This window comes from Falco naumanni, chromosome 5, assembly GCF_017639655.2.
Source record: "Falco naumanni isolate bFalNau1 chromosome 5, bFalNau1.pat, whole genome shotgun sequence".
NCBI classification, from domain to species: domain Eukaryota; kingdom Metazoa; phylum Chordata; class Aves; order Falconiformes; family Falconidae; genus Falco; species Falco naumanni.
The window spans coordinates 16,787,522-16,805,075 of NC_054058.1; the positions used below are offsets into that span (position 1 = coordinate 16,787,522).

General features: G+C 39.1%; 1 protein-coding gene across 2 annotated transcripts; it reads right to left on the bottom strand.

Moving 5' to 3' along the window:
- Positions 1 to 4,057: 4,057 nt before the first annotated feature.
- Positions 4,058 to 17,447, bottom strand: FGFR1OP2 (FGFR1 oncogene partner 2). Of its 2 annotated transcripts, none has more exons than XM_040596289.1 (6): positions 17,253 to 17,447; positions 13,666 to 13,802; positions 12,411 to 12,528; positions 11,362 to 11,504; positions 7,590 to 7,703; positions 4,058 to 6,773 (listed from the first exon to the last, which is right to left on the bottom strand). In XM_040596289.1, exons 2-6 carry the CDS (start codon positions 13,798 to 13,800, stop codon positions 6,636 to 6,638), a joined length of 648 nt encoding a protein of 215 aa, XP_040452223.1. In that variant the 5' UTR covers positions 13,801 to 13,802; positions 17,253 to 17,447; the 3' UTR covers positions 4,058 to 6,635. The 2 variants fall into 2 exon arrangements, with proteins under 2 accessions (XP_040452223.1, XP_040452222.1); XM_040596288.1 differs by having other exon boundaries at positions 17,260 to 17,446.
- Between the last annotated feature and the right edge of the window lie 107 nt (positions 17,448 to 17,554).

Consider the following 17,554-nt stretch of genomic DNA (forward strand, 5'->3'; position numbering starts at 1 on the left):
CAGTCCCAAGCAGCTGGATAGCAAAACAGGGTAAGAGCAATGTTTAGTTTAAAACAGCTTGAGGACCAAAATCCTGTTACCGATGCTTGTGTCATGTAATAACTCTTCAGGAGGGTGATTTTATTTTTAATTAGAGGCTAAGGACTGAACTTGGCTAAAAGGCAGGTTGTAGTGGTAGAACTGCTGATACTCCTAACAGGGCCTTGTCATGAAGCTCAGCCAACTGTGGTGACCTTTGGTGGCGCTGAGTTTGGGCAGGAGAGAAAGTATTTTACAGTTTGCCTGTTTGAGTGCTGTGTGTTGCAGAAGGAAGAATGGGACCCTTTCTGCTCTGAGGTCTCCATGTCTGATGAGATCTGTTCCTTGCTGCTGCTCTTGAGCTGAGCCATGTTCTGCTGCTCTTGGGCAAGCTTATCAGCTCTCAAGCTTTCGGTGAGCTCTCATGAAGAAATCATTCTTTTTTCTCTATCTGATCTCCTTAAGCAGGCCCTAATGTATTTTTTAACTTTATCTTTTAGGGGACTAGGTTAACGTGCTCCTGCTCCTAACCCTGAAGTGTGAGATATATGTTCTGACTTGTAGTATCTAGGCAGCAGACTGGGTTAAGACCTCCAAAATAATCCTTCAGCATGCAGCTATTGCTCATCTGTGACATCTTCCTGTTTCCTTAACTGGTGCTGAGTTACACTTACCTAGTCTTTGCTTTTCTTTGCAAGAGCAAAAGAAATGTGAGACTTAAAGGTTTTCTTTGGTCCCCTCATATCTGTTTTTACTCCAACCTGGAACATGTGCAAAAAAGGCCTTCCCAAAGCCTGCCTTTTGTGAGTTTTCCACTGACACTTCACACCCCAGCGAGGCTCTTTAGCTTTCATTTAGTTCTTGCCTAGAGCTGTCGCTTATCTGAAAATGTTTCCAAAAAAACAGGAAGCCCTTCCTGAGAAATCAATATGCCCCATCTTAAAATGTGCGTTTTTCACTAAGCCTTTGAGCTTTTCATCTCTCTTCCTGCAGAACTAGCAGCGGTGTGCTGTCAGTTTGCACTTGAACTTTGCAGTGGTTACTTGTGGTAGGCTTTACTATGACTTTGGTTTCTGGTTGGTTTAGCCAGTGAATAGTCTGAATAGCAAGTGTTCAGCTTCTGGTAAGTAAATATCCTACAGAAGAGAAGTATTATAAGCATTGACCTAATGTATTCCAGCTCAGTGGCTGAGATGCATTGATATACCCTGCCTATTTATTTGAATTTTGTCCATATTCATCTGGTTAGGTTGTCCACTCCCATGTCTTTGATTAGTAGGCTTTGGTGTTTTCAATTTTCTTTAGAAACAATAGCTCCAATAATAGTTTTGCTTGTTCCAGTAGATGCTTGTTGCTTATAACTTCTTTTTATTGATATTAGACTTGTCTGCTAGCAGGTAGCTATAGGCAGACAGCTGCCTCCTGTTTGAGTATGCAAGGCTTTATACTTTCATGAATGCTGCAGGAAGACAACTTCAAAACAGAGCAACAAAATAGCTCATTTTGGAGGTGAGAGGGAGTGGCAGGAAAAAATGCTTGTGTACAACACAGCTGCCTGCTTCAGAACTGGGTTTTCACAAGTCCGCCTTGTCAGAGAACACCCATTGCAATTTTTTCATATTATCCTTAATACCTTCAGGTGCAACAACAGATTATCTAATGTGCTCAAACTGAGCTGCATTAATTTTTATTTATCCTGAATGCTCTGGCTGGGGGGGAGGGAGCGGGAGCCATATGCAGGAAGCAAAAAAGCACAGAATGTATTGTAGGCGGCAGCTGCTGTTTGCCTAGCCAGTAATTTAATGAGTTGCATATGATGATTCATTTAAAAAATTGTTTACTACATTCCCGAGTGCGGTACTGGAAAACCAAAGGCACTGATTGCCCTGCACCCATTAGTGTGTTGCAGTTGTTGGGAAGTTCAAACAATACATTTTTCAAAAACGTATCCAATGCTTTTCACTGCTGAAATAGCCATCCTCGAATGTATTTCTTCAGGTGTCTTTGGTAGCAAGAACATTGTAGGGAAATTATGCATTCTGTTATTCTTTAAAGGTAAAACTTCACCTTAGGGAAATGGAAAGGGACTGCTGGTGGAGTTGTTTGTTTCCCTTGTGCTACTGTTCTCTAGCTTGTGTACAAGGAGTGTTGCCAGCACGTATTTCTTCCAGGACTGGAATTATGAAATGTTTTCCTCAGTGTTGAGCAGGTTAAAAGTCAGGTGAGTTTTTTCTGAACTTGGGAAATAATGTCCTCTGACACACAGGTGTGGCCACACTGTCTCCCAGCAGGCAGGCTGCTGCATCGGAACATGTCTGGGAAAGGGAGGTGGTTGTGGGCAGCAGCAACATCGGTGCCTTTTCAGTCACTGAAACAATGTTTTGTTTTGCAGCACACTTTAATATGTGGAAGATACAGTTTTGTTTAAATTAGTCTTCTTTACTGGCATCAGTAGTATGAAATTCAGCTGCATGGCAAATGAAAAGTAGGATGGGCCAAAGGTGAGGCTGAATGTGACCTACACATCTACCAGGTGTGTGCCTGTAGTATCACACAGCTGTGTGCTGCCAGTGGTGTTTTCCCAGCATGCCCTGGTGCTCTGGAAGGGCAAGTCTAGCAAGAGGTCCTCTGACACTACACAGAATCTACTTTCCTGCTCTTTAAACAAGAACAGGCATTTGTTCACTGGTGCTGGTTTGGGGATATGTGTGAGAGAGTGTTATTTTTCTTGGACAGTAATGAGATGGTATGCTTGCACACAGATTTTAATGGAATCCCTGAGACAACTCCTTCTGTGACAGCTGTGCAGACAGCTGGCAGATCTTGGACACCTACAGCTGAACAGTGCTTCCACTGCACCCTGCTGCTTTTTCTCCTTTTTTTTTTTTTTTTTTTTTTTGTCTGGTGGCAGCTCAATGCTGCTTCCAGAACGTGTTACCAACCAGCTTTTTAAACATGATGCTGTAAAGAAGCTGTCTGATGTTGTAACGTACTCTTCCACCACATTCCTTCACTTCCAACTTAGGATTTCTTTTGCTTTCCTGCCTCATCTTCCTGCTGTCACTGTACAGAACCCGTTACACTGTGACTAGCACTACAGCGTTACGTTAGCCAATGGAAGTACCTGTCACTGTGTACTTGGTACTTGGACATCAGTATCTCTAGAAAGAATGTGCTTGTTCTACACTCAAGTAGGTACTTAAGAAATTCTTCTTTTAGTCAGCAAAAGTGCTTTTGAAGTGTCATGTTTACAAACTAAAACATACAACTTCCTAAGCCCATGTGAATCTTATTTTGGGTATCTACAAAGGGATGCTAGTAATTGTAATACTGAATGAGCATGGCACCACTAGTTCTGTATTGTAACATAATCTTCTAATTCAATGTGTGTGTTAAAAAGCCAAACCTATTTAAAGCTTTTAGTTGTACAAAACAGACCGATTCAGTTTCAAGCTGCCTTTTGGTTTTATGTCAGCTGAAAAGCTGCTGTATGTATTTATGACTTGGCTTGACATTTAAACACAGGATCTAGACCAAAAACAAGTTTCTCGTCTGAGAAACCATGGGGAAGTGGAGAAAACATTACATTGTCAGTTTATGAATGCAATCCACTGCCACTCTCATTTACCATCACAGACAAAGGAACCCTGACATAAGAGCTTGAACCAAGTGACTTTTTTTTAAATCTTCAAGAAAACCCCCAAACTGTCCTATCCTATCTGTACCAAAATATGTTTTGATCCAAAAATCAAAGCCCTGTGGACTGCTTTTTGTTTGTATTAGGCACTTATCTTTCAAGTGAGCCACTAGACCTATTTACTATGTAGAGAAGATTCTTAGTTCTCAAGAGAAAATGAAGACTTTACAGAGGAGATTTTTCTTTTACTATATTACAACATGAATAAAAGCACTAGAAATTGGCCTGTCTGCTTTAGAGTATAAAAATAAGCTCAGTAAATAGTAAAATATGGTGGGTTTCCCTTATGTTACCACAAGGTGTGCTTCAGAGTCAGTACCTTACTTTAATCATGAAGAAATCCACATTTTCTGTCAACTTTATTGATAAAATAAGTTTACTGTACAGTACACAACTCTAGCCATAAATTCTTTTCAAGCCATCTGCATTACAAAAATAACAGGTATGCAATGAAAAATAGTCACTCCACACACGGTGAAGGTTCTTCAAAATCCTAAAGTGATCAGGTCAGGGGAATGAAAGGGGAGACGTATCAAATGTGAAGACTAGGAGTACATAAATTAAGTCACATTTTATAATTTACAAAAATAAACACTAATCAAGCATTATTTCATAATAGAGCAACCTTAAGGAACTGCCACAGACTAACAACCCTCCTCTGCTATACAACTCTGAAGACTATTTGAAAGACAAACCAGAAAGTCAGCCATGAAACTGCATTCAGCATTAAATGGATATAAATGCCTCTGATACCAGTCAATGGCTGAAAAGACACTTCAAATAAGAATAACTTAATCAATTGCACCCAAAATTTCTCATAAATCTGTACAACAGAACACTCGATTAAAAATTTATGTTGCTTCTGATAAGTCACCAGCTCATAAGCTACAGTAGAAATGCAAAATCTAAATTATAGAAGCATTAGTAAGGTTTTACCAGTATAATAATAACAGAAAACTCTTTTGTGCTTGAGCTAAAATGTTCCCCAAAAAATTCCTTCCAGGTGTTTAGCAAGTTTGGAAATGGTTTGAACTTTGCCTCCATGCATGTGAATGTCCTCAATATATTCTCAAGCCTAGAAACAAGATAAGATGCTCTGGAAAGAGTAGTACTTTCTAAATTTATAAAAAATGCTGTGAAAATGTGGAGAGTTTGATTTGTCTGTCCTTTCAACTGTATTTACTAGCATACATATTAGTTAATTGAAAACTAATAATTTGTCTCTGCAAAGCACTCCTTTCCTACCTCTTTTTTCTCTTAAAAGTACTACAGGAAGGGGAACAGCAACTGACAGCAACAGAATAAAAATATTAAGCCCTTTATCCATTAGTTTACTGGGCACTGAAAATTCACCCTTAACTGTGCAGTGTGTTTACCTTGAGCCCAGGGAAGCTGTACTGAGTCAAAGGAAGTTGGATTTAAAACTGACACACTTGGAAGTGCTTGGTGCTGAATTCTTTTTGTATTGTTGTAACTGAAAATCAAATTTGTTAAGTAATAGTTCCTTTCAGAAATAGGAGTTAAACTCGTTTTGCTAGGTGAGTTATTGAAGAGTTAAAATATTCTGCTGTGGGTGGCATTTGTAGATCCACGGTTTTCTGTGGTTGAAAGCATTCACTCTGCTTCTTTCAAGCATGCTTTCCCAAGTAAAGAATATGTTAAGGTGCTGGACAAAAAGCAGTGATGCATATCAATACCAGAATGTTCTTGCTGCCTTGATCAAAAAGTGATAGTCTGATAAACAAAAGCCAAATGTTATTTTGGTACCTCTTTACTACAAGCATGTCTTGTGTAGCACTTCCATCGTATCTGCATATGATATAAACAGTACTTTGATCTAGAAAAGCCAATTCCTTTTCACATTTGCAAGTATTTGGGGATTACAAGTGAGCAGTCTATTTGTCAGTATAGCATACTGGAATTTCTACTGCAAACATAATATGTGCCTGAAACTTACTTAAAATCCTTCCTGATGAATATTTAGTACTTAACAAAAATCAAGAATATTGATTGCAGGCTGCCAACTTGGCTATGGAGCTTCTCTCTCCTTCCCCTGACTACCTTCCTGCTGCTACTGCTTGGGTGCTTTCAATTTGCATTCCCCAGTTAGGAAGTTTGGGCAGACAAGGAGCAGAAACAGATGGGACTAAGGTGGCCTCTGACCTATAGAGAACTGAGTGTTTTTTTCTCTCATAAAAGTTAAGGCAGAATTATACTATGCTACCTGTGTTCCAGAAAACAAAGTGGGAGCAGCTCTTCTCCTGTTCTGAAAATACAACTAGGTATATCTATTCTAAAGAATCTTGTTCAACTGAAAAAAAAATAAATACTGAACTGCAAAAACATTGCTCATGTTTAAGCAATTGGCCATGTATTTAGCCACAGAGTATCCTGTTCAAATAATAGAAATCCTTATGGTTTATGCTGAACTATGTACCCTTTCTATTAAACAGGTTTGTGCAAAATGAGAAAACTAATTAAAAGAAAAAAAATGTAATGCGGATCATGCACAAAGCATATTCACAAGTTACTACTTTTTAACCAGAGATCAGACTTTAAATCTTACCTTTATTATGTAATAGGTGCACTGAAACTTTGTTTAAGCAATATTTTTTATATAAATTATGTGAAATCCTTGTCTATTATCTGTAAAATAATTTCATATAAAAAGAATTCCCAATTCAGTTTAAGTGCATTAATCCATTTCCTACTGAAGTTAGATCTATGGCAATTAATCTGTCACTAAGGTTTTTGTAGAATACCAATTTTAATTCAATTTTACACAGTATAAAAGCTGCTAAACTGGAGCTTAAGATGCATTAGCTTGCTGGTGCCCTATTCAGTAACAAGTGCTTGACAAGTGACCCCTGATACTCCATTTGTAAAGTGTGCAATTGAAGCTTGTTGACTTCCAGAGTCTTTAGCTTTTCCTCAGGCTCAAATCGCTGCTTGTCACTAATCCTGACAGAGATGTGCTCTCTGACGCATCTTCCTTCTTAAGGTTCAGAAATGATTCTCTAGTTATTTGAAGAATTTCTCTCAAGCCTTTGTTTTCTTGCTATAACCAGGGAAAGAAAAAGGCATTTAATAGAACTCCAGAAAGAAGTCAAGATAACTATGTTAATAACCTCCCCTCTACTCCAAATGTATGTGTAAGGATTAAAATACTGATTTGCAGTCAGGTAGTGCTATGTTATCTTCTGAACTGAAGAACATTATGTTTCTGACCCTCTTGCTCTCTTGAATGGGCATTAAGCATAAAAATGGTTGGACTTGATCTCAAAGGTCCTTTCCAACATAAATGATTTGATGGAAAAAAAACCCAGCTCAAACCACATAGATGGGTAAGAAAAGGGTCATTAAGGTCAAATGTTGACTTTAAAAAGAAAAATAATCTCCCATTCTTTCCATGTACCCTGTCCCATAAAGAACTGCTTTGCTAGCGCTTAAAGAGCAATAGTGTTGATTCTCTAATATTAAGCAATTGAGAATCCCTCCTCAAAGGGGCACAACTATTATTTTGAAAAAATAGTATTTAAAAGCCACAGGAGTGGATATTATTATGTGCATCCTAGCATCTTATTAGGATGAATTTGTATTATTTCTAAGCTTTTTGCTATGCTCACAGAGACTTCAAAAAAAAGAGAAACCTTAAGACCGCTCATAAATAAAAATCACCAGTTCTGGTGAAGTATCAACTACACAAGACCTGAGAGTAAGCTATAGCGCAGAAAACAGTACTTGCAGTTTTCCAACAAAAAAAGTGTAACAAAACAGTAGTGTGACTGACTGATACAGTAACTCAACAGGAATTACTGTGGTAACATTTGCTCCCTTGCTGTTTGTGCCATCGCTGTTTTGATTTCATACCTACCTCAAGCTGAATGATACGTTCCTGCTCTTTGCAGCCATGCTTTTCATCAATTTCAATAGCTTTTCTCATTACTGCTGCCATTTCTGTAATTTGGTCCACATGCACTTGCAGCTCCTAAGACACAAAAATCAAACAAACAATGACAGCTTTAGTAATGTGTTTTCTGCATTATTAAAAATAAGTGAAGTCTTAAGCATGCATTTTAACTGCTGTGCCCCTTAATAATCAATGTAAACACAGACCCAAATTCTTGAAAATGAGCTCTCTATAACTTTACAGCTTGAGCAGCCACTGTAGTACTGTTTATTTAAATAAGTCTGGTTAACCACTGACTGATCCCTTTTCTTAGAATTTTATATATGCTTAAAAGACTGTGTCTTCTGTTGCTTAACACCTTCCAATGGGCTACAAGTTAGTTGCGTGATTGCTCCGAGAAGGCCTTCCTGTGTTGCAGGAACTGATGTATGTAATTTTAGATATGCAGAAAGACTAAATTCATTTAAGAACAGCAGGGTATGCAGCATTCTTTCCCTTTGTTTGGAGCCTGATCTCCAGTCTGGTACAGCCAATACCAGCCCACAGGTCGGCATTTATCCGTTAAAAGACCAGGTGAAGCAGTAATCTTTACTATGTTACATATTAGGAAACTCAGATCTGTCATTTGCTCTTGCTTGAATCCAATTCCAGCTTATCTGGGATCTGGACTTCAGAGGTCCTTGTCCTTGCTGAATTGTAAGAAAACCTTTTGTGTCTTAACTGATCTCTTTATGTCTGTTCATTAATGCTAATAGGGTGCTTTCCTAGTACAAATAATTATCACATCTCACTGAAAGATTCAAGGAGGAAAAACAAGAAGAGCAGCAGTTTGGTTTGTCCTTGTCCTGTTCCACCATCAGGAGTGGGATGATAGGAGGCCTTAGCTTAGGCCTAGCAGCCTTGGCAAGGAAGCCAGCTTTTAGATAATCACTGTTTGCAAAGAAGCACCCTCTTACCCAGACCTTACCCGTAAGCACTTAAAGGGTCACTACTACTTTCCCACTGCAGATCCAGATAAAGAGCATATGCCTCTTCAGTATTCACTGCTGTTCAGTTAAGCCAAATATTTAATGGTATTTTCAGAAGCTTTTATTTTCCATTGTCTTTTCCTCAACTTGTTTTTTATTCCAACTCTACTATCATGCTGACCTAGTCATGGCTGACCTGACCTTTGGGCAAAATTCACAATAGTTACCCACATCAAGAAAAGCAGAACAATAGGACTGAAATGAAGAACAGCATAGACTAAAGTTAAATCCTACCTTTAAATTATGAGTTTGAGTGGAGGTCCATACATCTAGCAGATGATCAGCTTGCCTTTCCGCTACCAGAAATGGTTAAATTATCATAAAGAACTGCCTCACTTGGAATTGTAAGCTTTATCTGACCAAAACATGAACATCAGCCCTCTCCCTCCTTCCTACTCTGCCATTCCAATTGCTAAAGCTATAGTTTAGCTGTTTACTCATTGAATGCCCAGTTACAGTGGCAGCGGGGGTAGAACTTCTGTAAATCTTTATGTTCTTGTCATCTTCCAGTGAAGGTGATTACATGAAACATTTTTTTTCAACAAAACCCTAAATTTAGCTTGAAAGGAAGCTGTGATCAGTGGTAAAAGAATAAGCTGGCAAGGATGTACCCTTGAGAAGGCCTGGGAAAGAGTCGGTCATTTTTAGATACATTGCTGTCCTTCCTACTTCCTACTCTGCCGGCTTACATGGCCTCTTGATCAATATGATTTAGAGCCTGTTCCAAGGTCACTAATCTTAGATCAGAGATCTACTCTGGAAGGCAAATGTGTGAAACTTGGATGCTGTCATACCAAAGAGTGCAAAATGAAAGTGTTTCTTTACAAAGATATCACACATCTACAAACACTCTTTGTATCTCTCTCTCCTTTTTGTTTGCCACACATTGTGTTTTTTTTTTCTCCAAAGGGGAAAAAAAATGAAAGCCACATGTGTTATTAGGCCTTGTTTCAGCTGAGCAAATTCAAATAGCACAGTTAAGATCAGGGTAATTACCACCTACACACACTTTTCTCTTGCATACAACACTGCTGAAAGAAATTGTTTTTCCTGTTTAAAGGAGGTGCTTGTTGAATCTGCAGAAATCAATGATTTTGTAGTCATCTTTTGTAAACAGGCACTGAAGTTAATAGCTGGCACTTGAGAAAACAGCAGTTATTGGTAAAGCAAGATTAACTCCTTGGGTATGACGGATTTTTTTAGTTAACAAGAGAGAAGTATTTAAAAAATGCTTCAAGATTGTTCAATCTTACTGAATCTGAAGGCTGATCAGAATAAATAATGAAATTCCAGAAATCTAAGTGTTAGGTTAAAGGTTATAAATTGTTTTCATCAGGCATTCTTGTGGGACCAGATTTAACCAAAATGTTGAAGCCTAAATCTCCCATTTAAATGATACTGTTTGAGATGCGCTTTTTTTCCCCCCCCCCCACCTGAAGCTTTTAATCCATGGAAGTGTTTGCAAATGAAATTTTAAAGCCCATTTCTGGATATTTAACCCTCTTGTCTTGGTATTCCTGAGGCTGTCAGATATGTTACACTATATGCTAAGGTAACTTCTTTTGAAAAGGATACATACTGGTCATTTTTTAGGAGTTTATGTTAAATAGATAGTTCTAATCCACTAGATTTTTTTTTTATACTGAACTAAGTAGTCCCATTGATTTCAATGGCAGTAGTTGCGTATGTGTGATTTTGTAAGCAGATAAGAAAGCATCAAATTCTTAAACTTTGTTTTCCCAGTATGCAGACCCCAACTGCTTTGCAGACTTAGTTTGTTGAGGTCAAAGATTATTAAACACTTAGAACTAATGTTTGTTTATACAGTTACACTGCTCTCTGATTACATTTAATTTAAAATGTAATATAATACTTCATTAGAAAACTTCTTTTTAGATCTGTTAGTGGCCTAGAATAATGAATTTTCCTGAAAATACATTAAAATGGCTAAACTATACATTAGCACTATGAAAGCATACATTAATCTTTTATGAAGCTTCTGAATACTCATATATACCTCACTCATGACAATTTACAAAAATGTTGCTGAATGGTACTGCATTTTATTAGTGTTCAAAAGCCATAGGATGAAGCACACCTAATACCAGCAACTTTCACCACCCTTCAAGGATCTCAGGCTGCCCTGGATTCTACTTTGCAATCCTCATCAGTAATGAAATAAGAACCAAGGGTTGAAGCAGGAAAGGGGAGAAATGTATGAATAAGAGTTATTCAATATTCAAAAGGGCTTTTACAGTATTTTTTAAAAGTTTACAGTATTTAGGGGGAAAATTCTGAATATTGAATTCAAAAAGCTTACTCCTCCTACTCTCCCCAGTAGGCACAAGTTTACTAATTATTTGCTGAAATCACAGGCATAAGTTAAAGCCAGTCTAAATGTCTGAGTATTACTGAGATCTGTGGGCATCTGGAAGTATAATAGGGCAGTTGCCTTAAAGATCTAAGCAAAATAAAATTAAATCAAGTAGATACAGCAACAAAATGCTACTTGTTAGAAGCTTAAATAAATCAGGAAGCTAGTAAGGTAGACTCACTTGACTGATAAGTGTCCTGTTCATGTTTCATGAACTGGATTATAAAAATTAGGACTTGTTAGTACAATGATACGAAAAGAGACAAAGTAAGCTTTGAACCGATCCACTACAGATTAACTTAAGTTTTAACAAAAAAAATAATGAACTTATTACCTTGGAATGTTGCTCTTTTAACTTCATTATTATACTTGGGTCATCCTTTTTGCTTGCCATAAGCAGCCTAAACATCTGTTCTCTGTACTTGCTCATTATCAGTTCCAAAGCAGACTGATGTTCTTCAAGAGACGTGCGTAGTTCTACCAAAATAATTTTAAATTCAGTTAAAAGTTTAACAGGGAAGAACTAAAACAAAATGCAAAAGTAATTCAGCTTCAGAAAACCGAAATAAATCTTCAGTTGAGTGTACCCTCTCCTTGCACCATGATATCTGCATAGGCTCTGCAAATATCTTCAGTGATGACTGCCCTAGGAAAATTCTTGTTCAGTCAGAAATGAGGTCTTTTGTCAATATGACTTCATATTCAGACTCTTTAGCTGACATAAGCCTTCCTGAGCGTAGCTGAGGAGCTTTACGCTAGCCACTATAAGCAACACTCTACAAAAGCTAGAAAGAAGTTTACAGATCTGGTATAATCTGCAGCTGTGTGTAAAATAAGAGTTAAAAAAATGCTCGTGTTCAAAATATACAAAGCGAAAGGACAAATAACTCCTGAGTAAGATTCATACAAATAGAGGTCACTGAATCATTCACTCAATATAACTGTTAGAATACTTAAGGTATTCCAGGGGGAACAGTATATTCCTAGTCTACAGAATTCCAGAAGGAATTATACTACCACACTTACACTACAGCTTGTCCTGGCTGCTCCTGAATTAATTACTTTTAGCAGTGGGAAACCACAATTCTGCAATATAGGTATCTACTTAGAAGTAAGTTCTGTTTATCTCCTCACTTGCACTGAACATTATTTAAGGACTGAAAAAGTAATTTTCCACAACTCTCTTTTTGTTAACGATAGTCCCAGTGGTTGGATATTAGGGCTTTTTATTAGACTGCATTATCATCAGTTAAATAGACAAACTGAGAGTAGAAGAAAAAATTTCTTGCGAACAATTTTTGGGGAATGTATCAATGGTAGAAGTCTCACTGATTCCAGTGGTGCAGGCTGGAACTTTGAAAGGAAAGAATATTCATGCTTTACCTTTATTTTCCTGTTGCAATTCCCTAATCTGTCTGTTTTCTTGTTGGATACCCATCACTAATGTAGATCGAGGGCGATGTCTTGCTACTTCATTGAGCTCTTGAATTTCTTCTTGGTACTAGTTATTAAAAAAAGAAAAAAAAGCCAATACAACCACAACATATTTGAGTAACCAAAGGCAAGCACTACTCAGCAAGTCACAAAGGACCAATACTACTGTCAAACGCTGTAACAAGCAAGATAATACTTGTTTTTAAATAGTATCAAACAAAACAAACCACTTCTGAAGGTGCTGCTAATATACCTTTGTGTCTTTGAAGCATAGTATCACCTTGTTCTTAAACAAGTTTCACACCTTACATGCATATAGTGGGAATTATTTAACCTTCAATTAATGCAGGTCAAATTTACCATCAAGTAATTTAAAACTGATATACATATGGTAAAGAAAAACTATGAGGTGTTAACCTCTAGATATTTACTGTGGTTTTCCAATACCTTAAACCACAAGGTTGTATGGGTACAAGTCACATGGACCTGAATGAATGGATCCTGACTCTCAACAAATGGGTACATTTAATACTCTTGGTTTCACGTTATGAAGCCTCTGCATGACTAGTTTTACAGGGATGAAGCACATGCAGGGTTTTATTATTTTACAGGTCCGTTAACACATCCTGTGTTCTATTAAAATGACAGGATGAAATCCCATATAGAAAGTCAGCAAACACCTTTATGTGTTTCCAGAAGTTCTATAGTGAAAGTCACACTCAATCTTAACAATATGCCTTGATTAGCTTAACACCAGAATGGAAACGATCACAACAAAGCCTAAGAGTCTACTGTGAAACAAAAGCAGACAGCGAAAAGATAAACTAACATGACAGGGTCTCTGTATGATTAAATGTGCATGCTGAAATTAATAAACGGAGTAGTATTTCACAGAAGAGCAAAACACAGGACACCACACAATGGCTTGTAACCCCATTTCTACCAGTGTTCTTCAAATAAATGCTAGTTTTCAATATTTAAGCTAGAGTAACAGAGAAAACTTCTTCACAGGATCAAACTAAATATATAAACAACCCATTTTTAGATCATAGTCACACCTATAATAAATATCCTTGGTATAGCATTAAAGGATTAAGCAAATAACATACTAATTCTACACTGTACAGTAGCAGACAAAAATGATTTTACATTATGTGTTTCTGAGTTGTTCTTTTAATGGAGTAAACAAAGTTGGAAAACAAACCTGTTTCATTGCTTCAACCCGCTTATTAAGAGCTGTAGTCTGTTCAATAAGAGCTTCTGCTGCGTTGTCATGTTCCCTTAGCCGTTCCACCAGCGCCTTTGCATCTGCTAAGGCTTTTTCAATTGTGCAACTCATTTCTAAAGATTAGAAATATATTATTTTCACAACACCATCTGTTTGCTGTATGAAGAACAGCTATCTATGTGATTATATATATAAAATTATTTGGTTTTCATCTAAAGCAGCTGAATACAACCCTTCTCTCAGAAACATCCAGACATTTTGTTGTTTCTTAGGAGTAGGAATACCCTAAGTCTGCCTTTCCTTTTCCTCCTTTTCGATTGCTGTTGAGACCATATATCAGAGCAAGAAAATGAAAGTAAACTTTATGAGAGCATCAATATACTAAGTGCAAAAGGAGGACTGTTGAACATATAGAAACTGAGCAGTGCATGTCCTTCTGCAGAGAAAAAAAAAAGAATATTACATTAACTATTTCATTTTTCAATACTTTTCTTTCCTTCAATGTATCCTCCTACCAGTCAGATATACTTCAAGATATTTGAAAAGTGTAAATAGAGCACAAGAGAAAATGTAAAGGACTACAGTGGGCTGGAACGTTTTGATGGATTAAATCAGCAGAGAAGGAACTGCTCAAACTGACAAAGAAAATTACTCCGGCAAAATTCAGAAAACTAAGGGCTTGTATTTTCTTCATGTCTGTAAATGAACACAAACATTACTGCATGGAATGAAACTGTAAAATTTTCAACAGGATAGAGGAAGACAGCAACTTAGCTAAGAAAAACCGATTTGCATAGTTAAAATACCAGCCTTCTAATTGCAATACTTATTAGCAGAAATTACCTATTGCTAGAGTTGCTAACCTTGCAAGTGCTTGCACATACTAGCATTTCCAGGATACTGGCCTTTACACCAAATTTTTTTGTACTCATGCTCGATAGATTAAGTTTCAAGACTGAGATTTTCAGCCTAAATTTTTACTTTCTCCTAAGAAACCTTGCAATTTTTCTACTGAAAAAGAAATCTACTTAAACACCTCGAACAATTCTTCAGCAATCAGACAGCAACTATCAAGGTTTATTAGTGTTAGGAGTCTTCTTGACATAAGGCTTAGTATTTGTTCCAGGAAACTTTCTAAGGTACTGAATGATTCAACTAAATCCATTTCTTAGCCAGGCTGTCTGCTAAAGAAGGTATTTTTCTAAGTATAAAAGATCAGTGGACCCTTCCTGAGCTGCAGGAAAAATATGTGCTTCAAGTCAATTTTCTGACTTTTAGGCACGTTTACAAACCATAGCCTAGGATCTTCAAGCCAAGCTTTAAAGAAATCCTCACATTTTCCTCAGCTGACCTTTTCACACTGTCTCAGGGTAACAGTAGAATTAAGGATATTTCAAACACCAGAAATTCCACCGCTACCCTCAAAATATTTACAAACATAGCAGGAATATCCTGCCCTCATACGTTAAGGTGGGGGAAAACTAAGTGAGACAGCAGCAGAGTTTGGAGTGTTCTCTCTGAAGAGCTCTCATGCACCCAGAATGTCCTGCAAGGTCTAACCTCTCAAAAGCATTTTAATTTGGTGATTTCATTAGCTGCTTCCTCTGCTCTCAGGAGCACATGTAATACAAAAGCATTTAGTTTACTTTTTCTGTGTAGAAGGGTCTTTCAGGGACCCTACCATCACAGAAAGTTGAGACTTTTTTTTTTTTAAACCGATAAAGGAGCTTCAGAAAGTGAGCTTTGTGTACGCAGAGCACAACTGTTGTAACCTGTGATTCATGTGATATTGAAAGCAGCAGCATTTAGGCATGTATACATTTAATATAGACATTCATAATGTTCGTTCCTTCCTGTTTATCAACTAGAGTTTTTGTTTTAATTTCCATATGACGTATATATGTATTTGAGGTATCAAGTTCTCCAGTGGACTGGTGTGTTATCACAGGTAGTTAAATCTATTCACTTCGGTTTAGCAGTTTGAGCTTTATTTATAATATAGAAAGGAATTATACTGTATTGTTTTTAAGGACCTGCTTTTCTTGCTCCTCATTTCTCCTTCCAGTTCTGGTCTCAGATTTTTACTGGATGACAAAAATATCACAGACAAAAGATGATCTTCCACACTAGCTCGCTAAACTGTCACAGAAATTGATTTAATCAGATCCGTATTTAAGGAGAATTTGAAGAGCAGTCTAACTTAATTCATGGGTCATAAATTCTCTAGCCACTATAAACAAAGACTCTCAGGCCTCTCCATGAGCTTGGATTACATTTGGCATTCAGCCTACAATGCAGTTAACACTTCTGATCATTTGTAAGCATCAATATAAATTTTAAACACAGAACATATTCACCCTCCCATGTACTTTCTCATTTTCACCCAGCCCAACCACACAAAAGAAACTTGTTTGTAGCAAAGCCACTGGCATCCTTTTTCACAGTGAGTGAGTTGGGGAAGACATGTGTGTGCCTTGTGTGGCTCAGCAGCCGCCCAAATTCAGCATTGACTATCCACTGCCACCGCGCAGCACCTGCAGCAGGCCAGAGGCCATCTCCTGTCTGCAGGCAGGATTCGTACCTCAAAAAGGAGAATCGTTATTTGTATCATGGTAATTCATAGTAGCTCCAAATCGGTTCCTTTGGGCAAGACACTGGCCCTAATCCTTGGAATTTAACATTTTCTCTAGTTGCTGATCTAGCTGCCTGTGAAAAACAAAACTTCTGTCTTATCCCAGACTAGAACTACATCTGTGAGTTAACCTGGGCATCTAGGGGGTAAAAAGCCCACTTAATCAAATATAATAGATTTAAGCAAATTAATACCATATGTATGAGCATCGGGACTACATAGTTAAACTTAATGATTCCTCAACTCTACCCTACAAGAGTATGCCCAGTTACAATTATATTTGTTAGTCTGTAATCCTACCAACGGGGTCAACAGGTAGCAAGAGCAACAACTCAGCACAGCAATACTGCTACTACACACTCATTTCCTGTCACTTCCTGCAATTTACTAATTGCTTTCATTATCAAATTTGGCTGCCCTTAAAAGAATAACGACTTTTTCGCAACTACAGCCTTCCTCTAGCTTTCTGTCCTTTTTTTTTTTTTTTCCATCCTTACTGAGAACTACCTTTTCCCATAGCGTAATGCTTCGGGTCTGCCCTCCCCACAGTCACCGGCTTTGCAGCGCTGAACCACGCTGCGGTCCCTGCCAGCTCTGGGCTGGCTACAGCGGCCCGGGGGCGCCCGCCGTGCCCGCCACCGCCGGTCAGGACTCACTGCGGCACGCCGGTCATGACTGTCGCGACAGCGGCACCTGCCGTGACACAGCGGCCATGCGAGGGCCGAGCGGCGGGACTCGCCCCGGTCGCCTCCCGGCTGCAGCACTGCACGGGGGGGGGGGGGGGGGGGGGGGGCTCCCCCCTCGCACCCCTCCTGACGTCACGGCGCAGGGGCTGCCGCGTGCCCCAACCCTCCACCGGGCTCCCGAGCGCCCGGCGGCGGCACCGGCACCCCCGCCCCGCCCCTCCGGACGCCCCTTCCCCGCCTCGCACCACTCACTCATGACCGGCAGCTCCGGTAGCGCTCGGTGCCGGGGGTGAAGCCCCGACCCGCCCGCCCCGCTGTCAACTGGCGGCGGGCCGCAGGGCGAAGGGAAGAAGGCGCGCTGCCGCCAACAGGCGGGGCAGCGTGAGGCGAGGGCGGCCGCGCTGCCTGCCAGCGGCACCGGGCGAGCGCCCGCCGCTCTCGCGAGAGGACGCCCCGCCGCCGCTCCCAGCTCTCGCGAGAACCGCCTCCCGTCCCTTCCCTTTGCCTTTCTATTGGCTACCCCGACAAGAGCCCGCCCCCTCGCCGC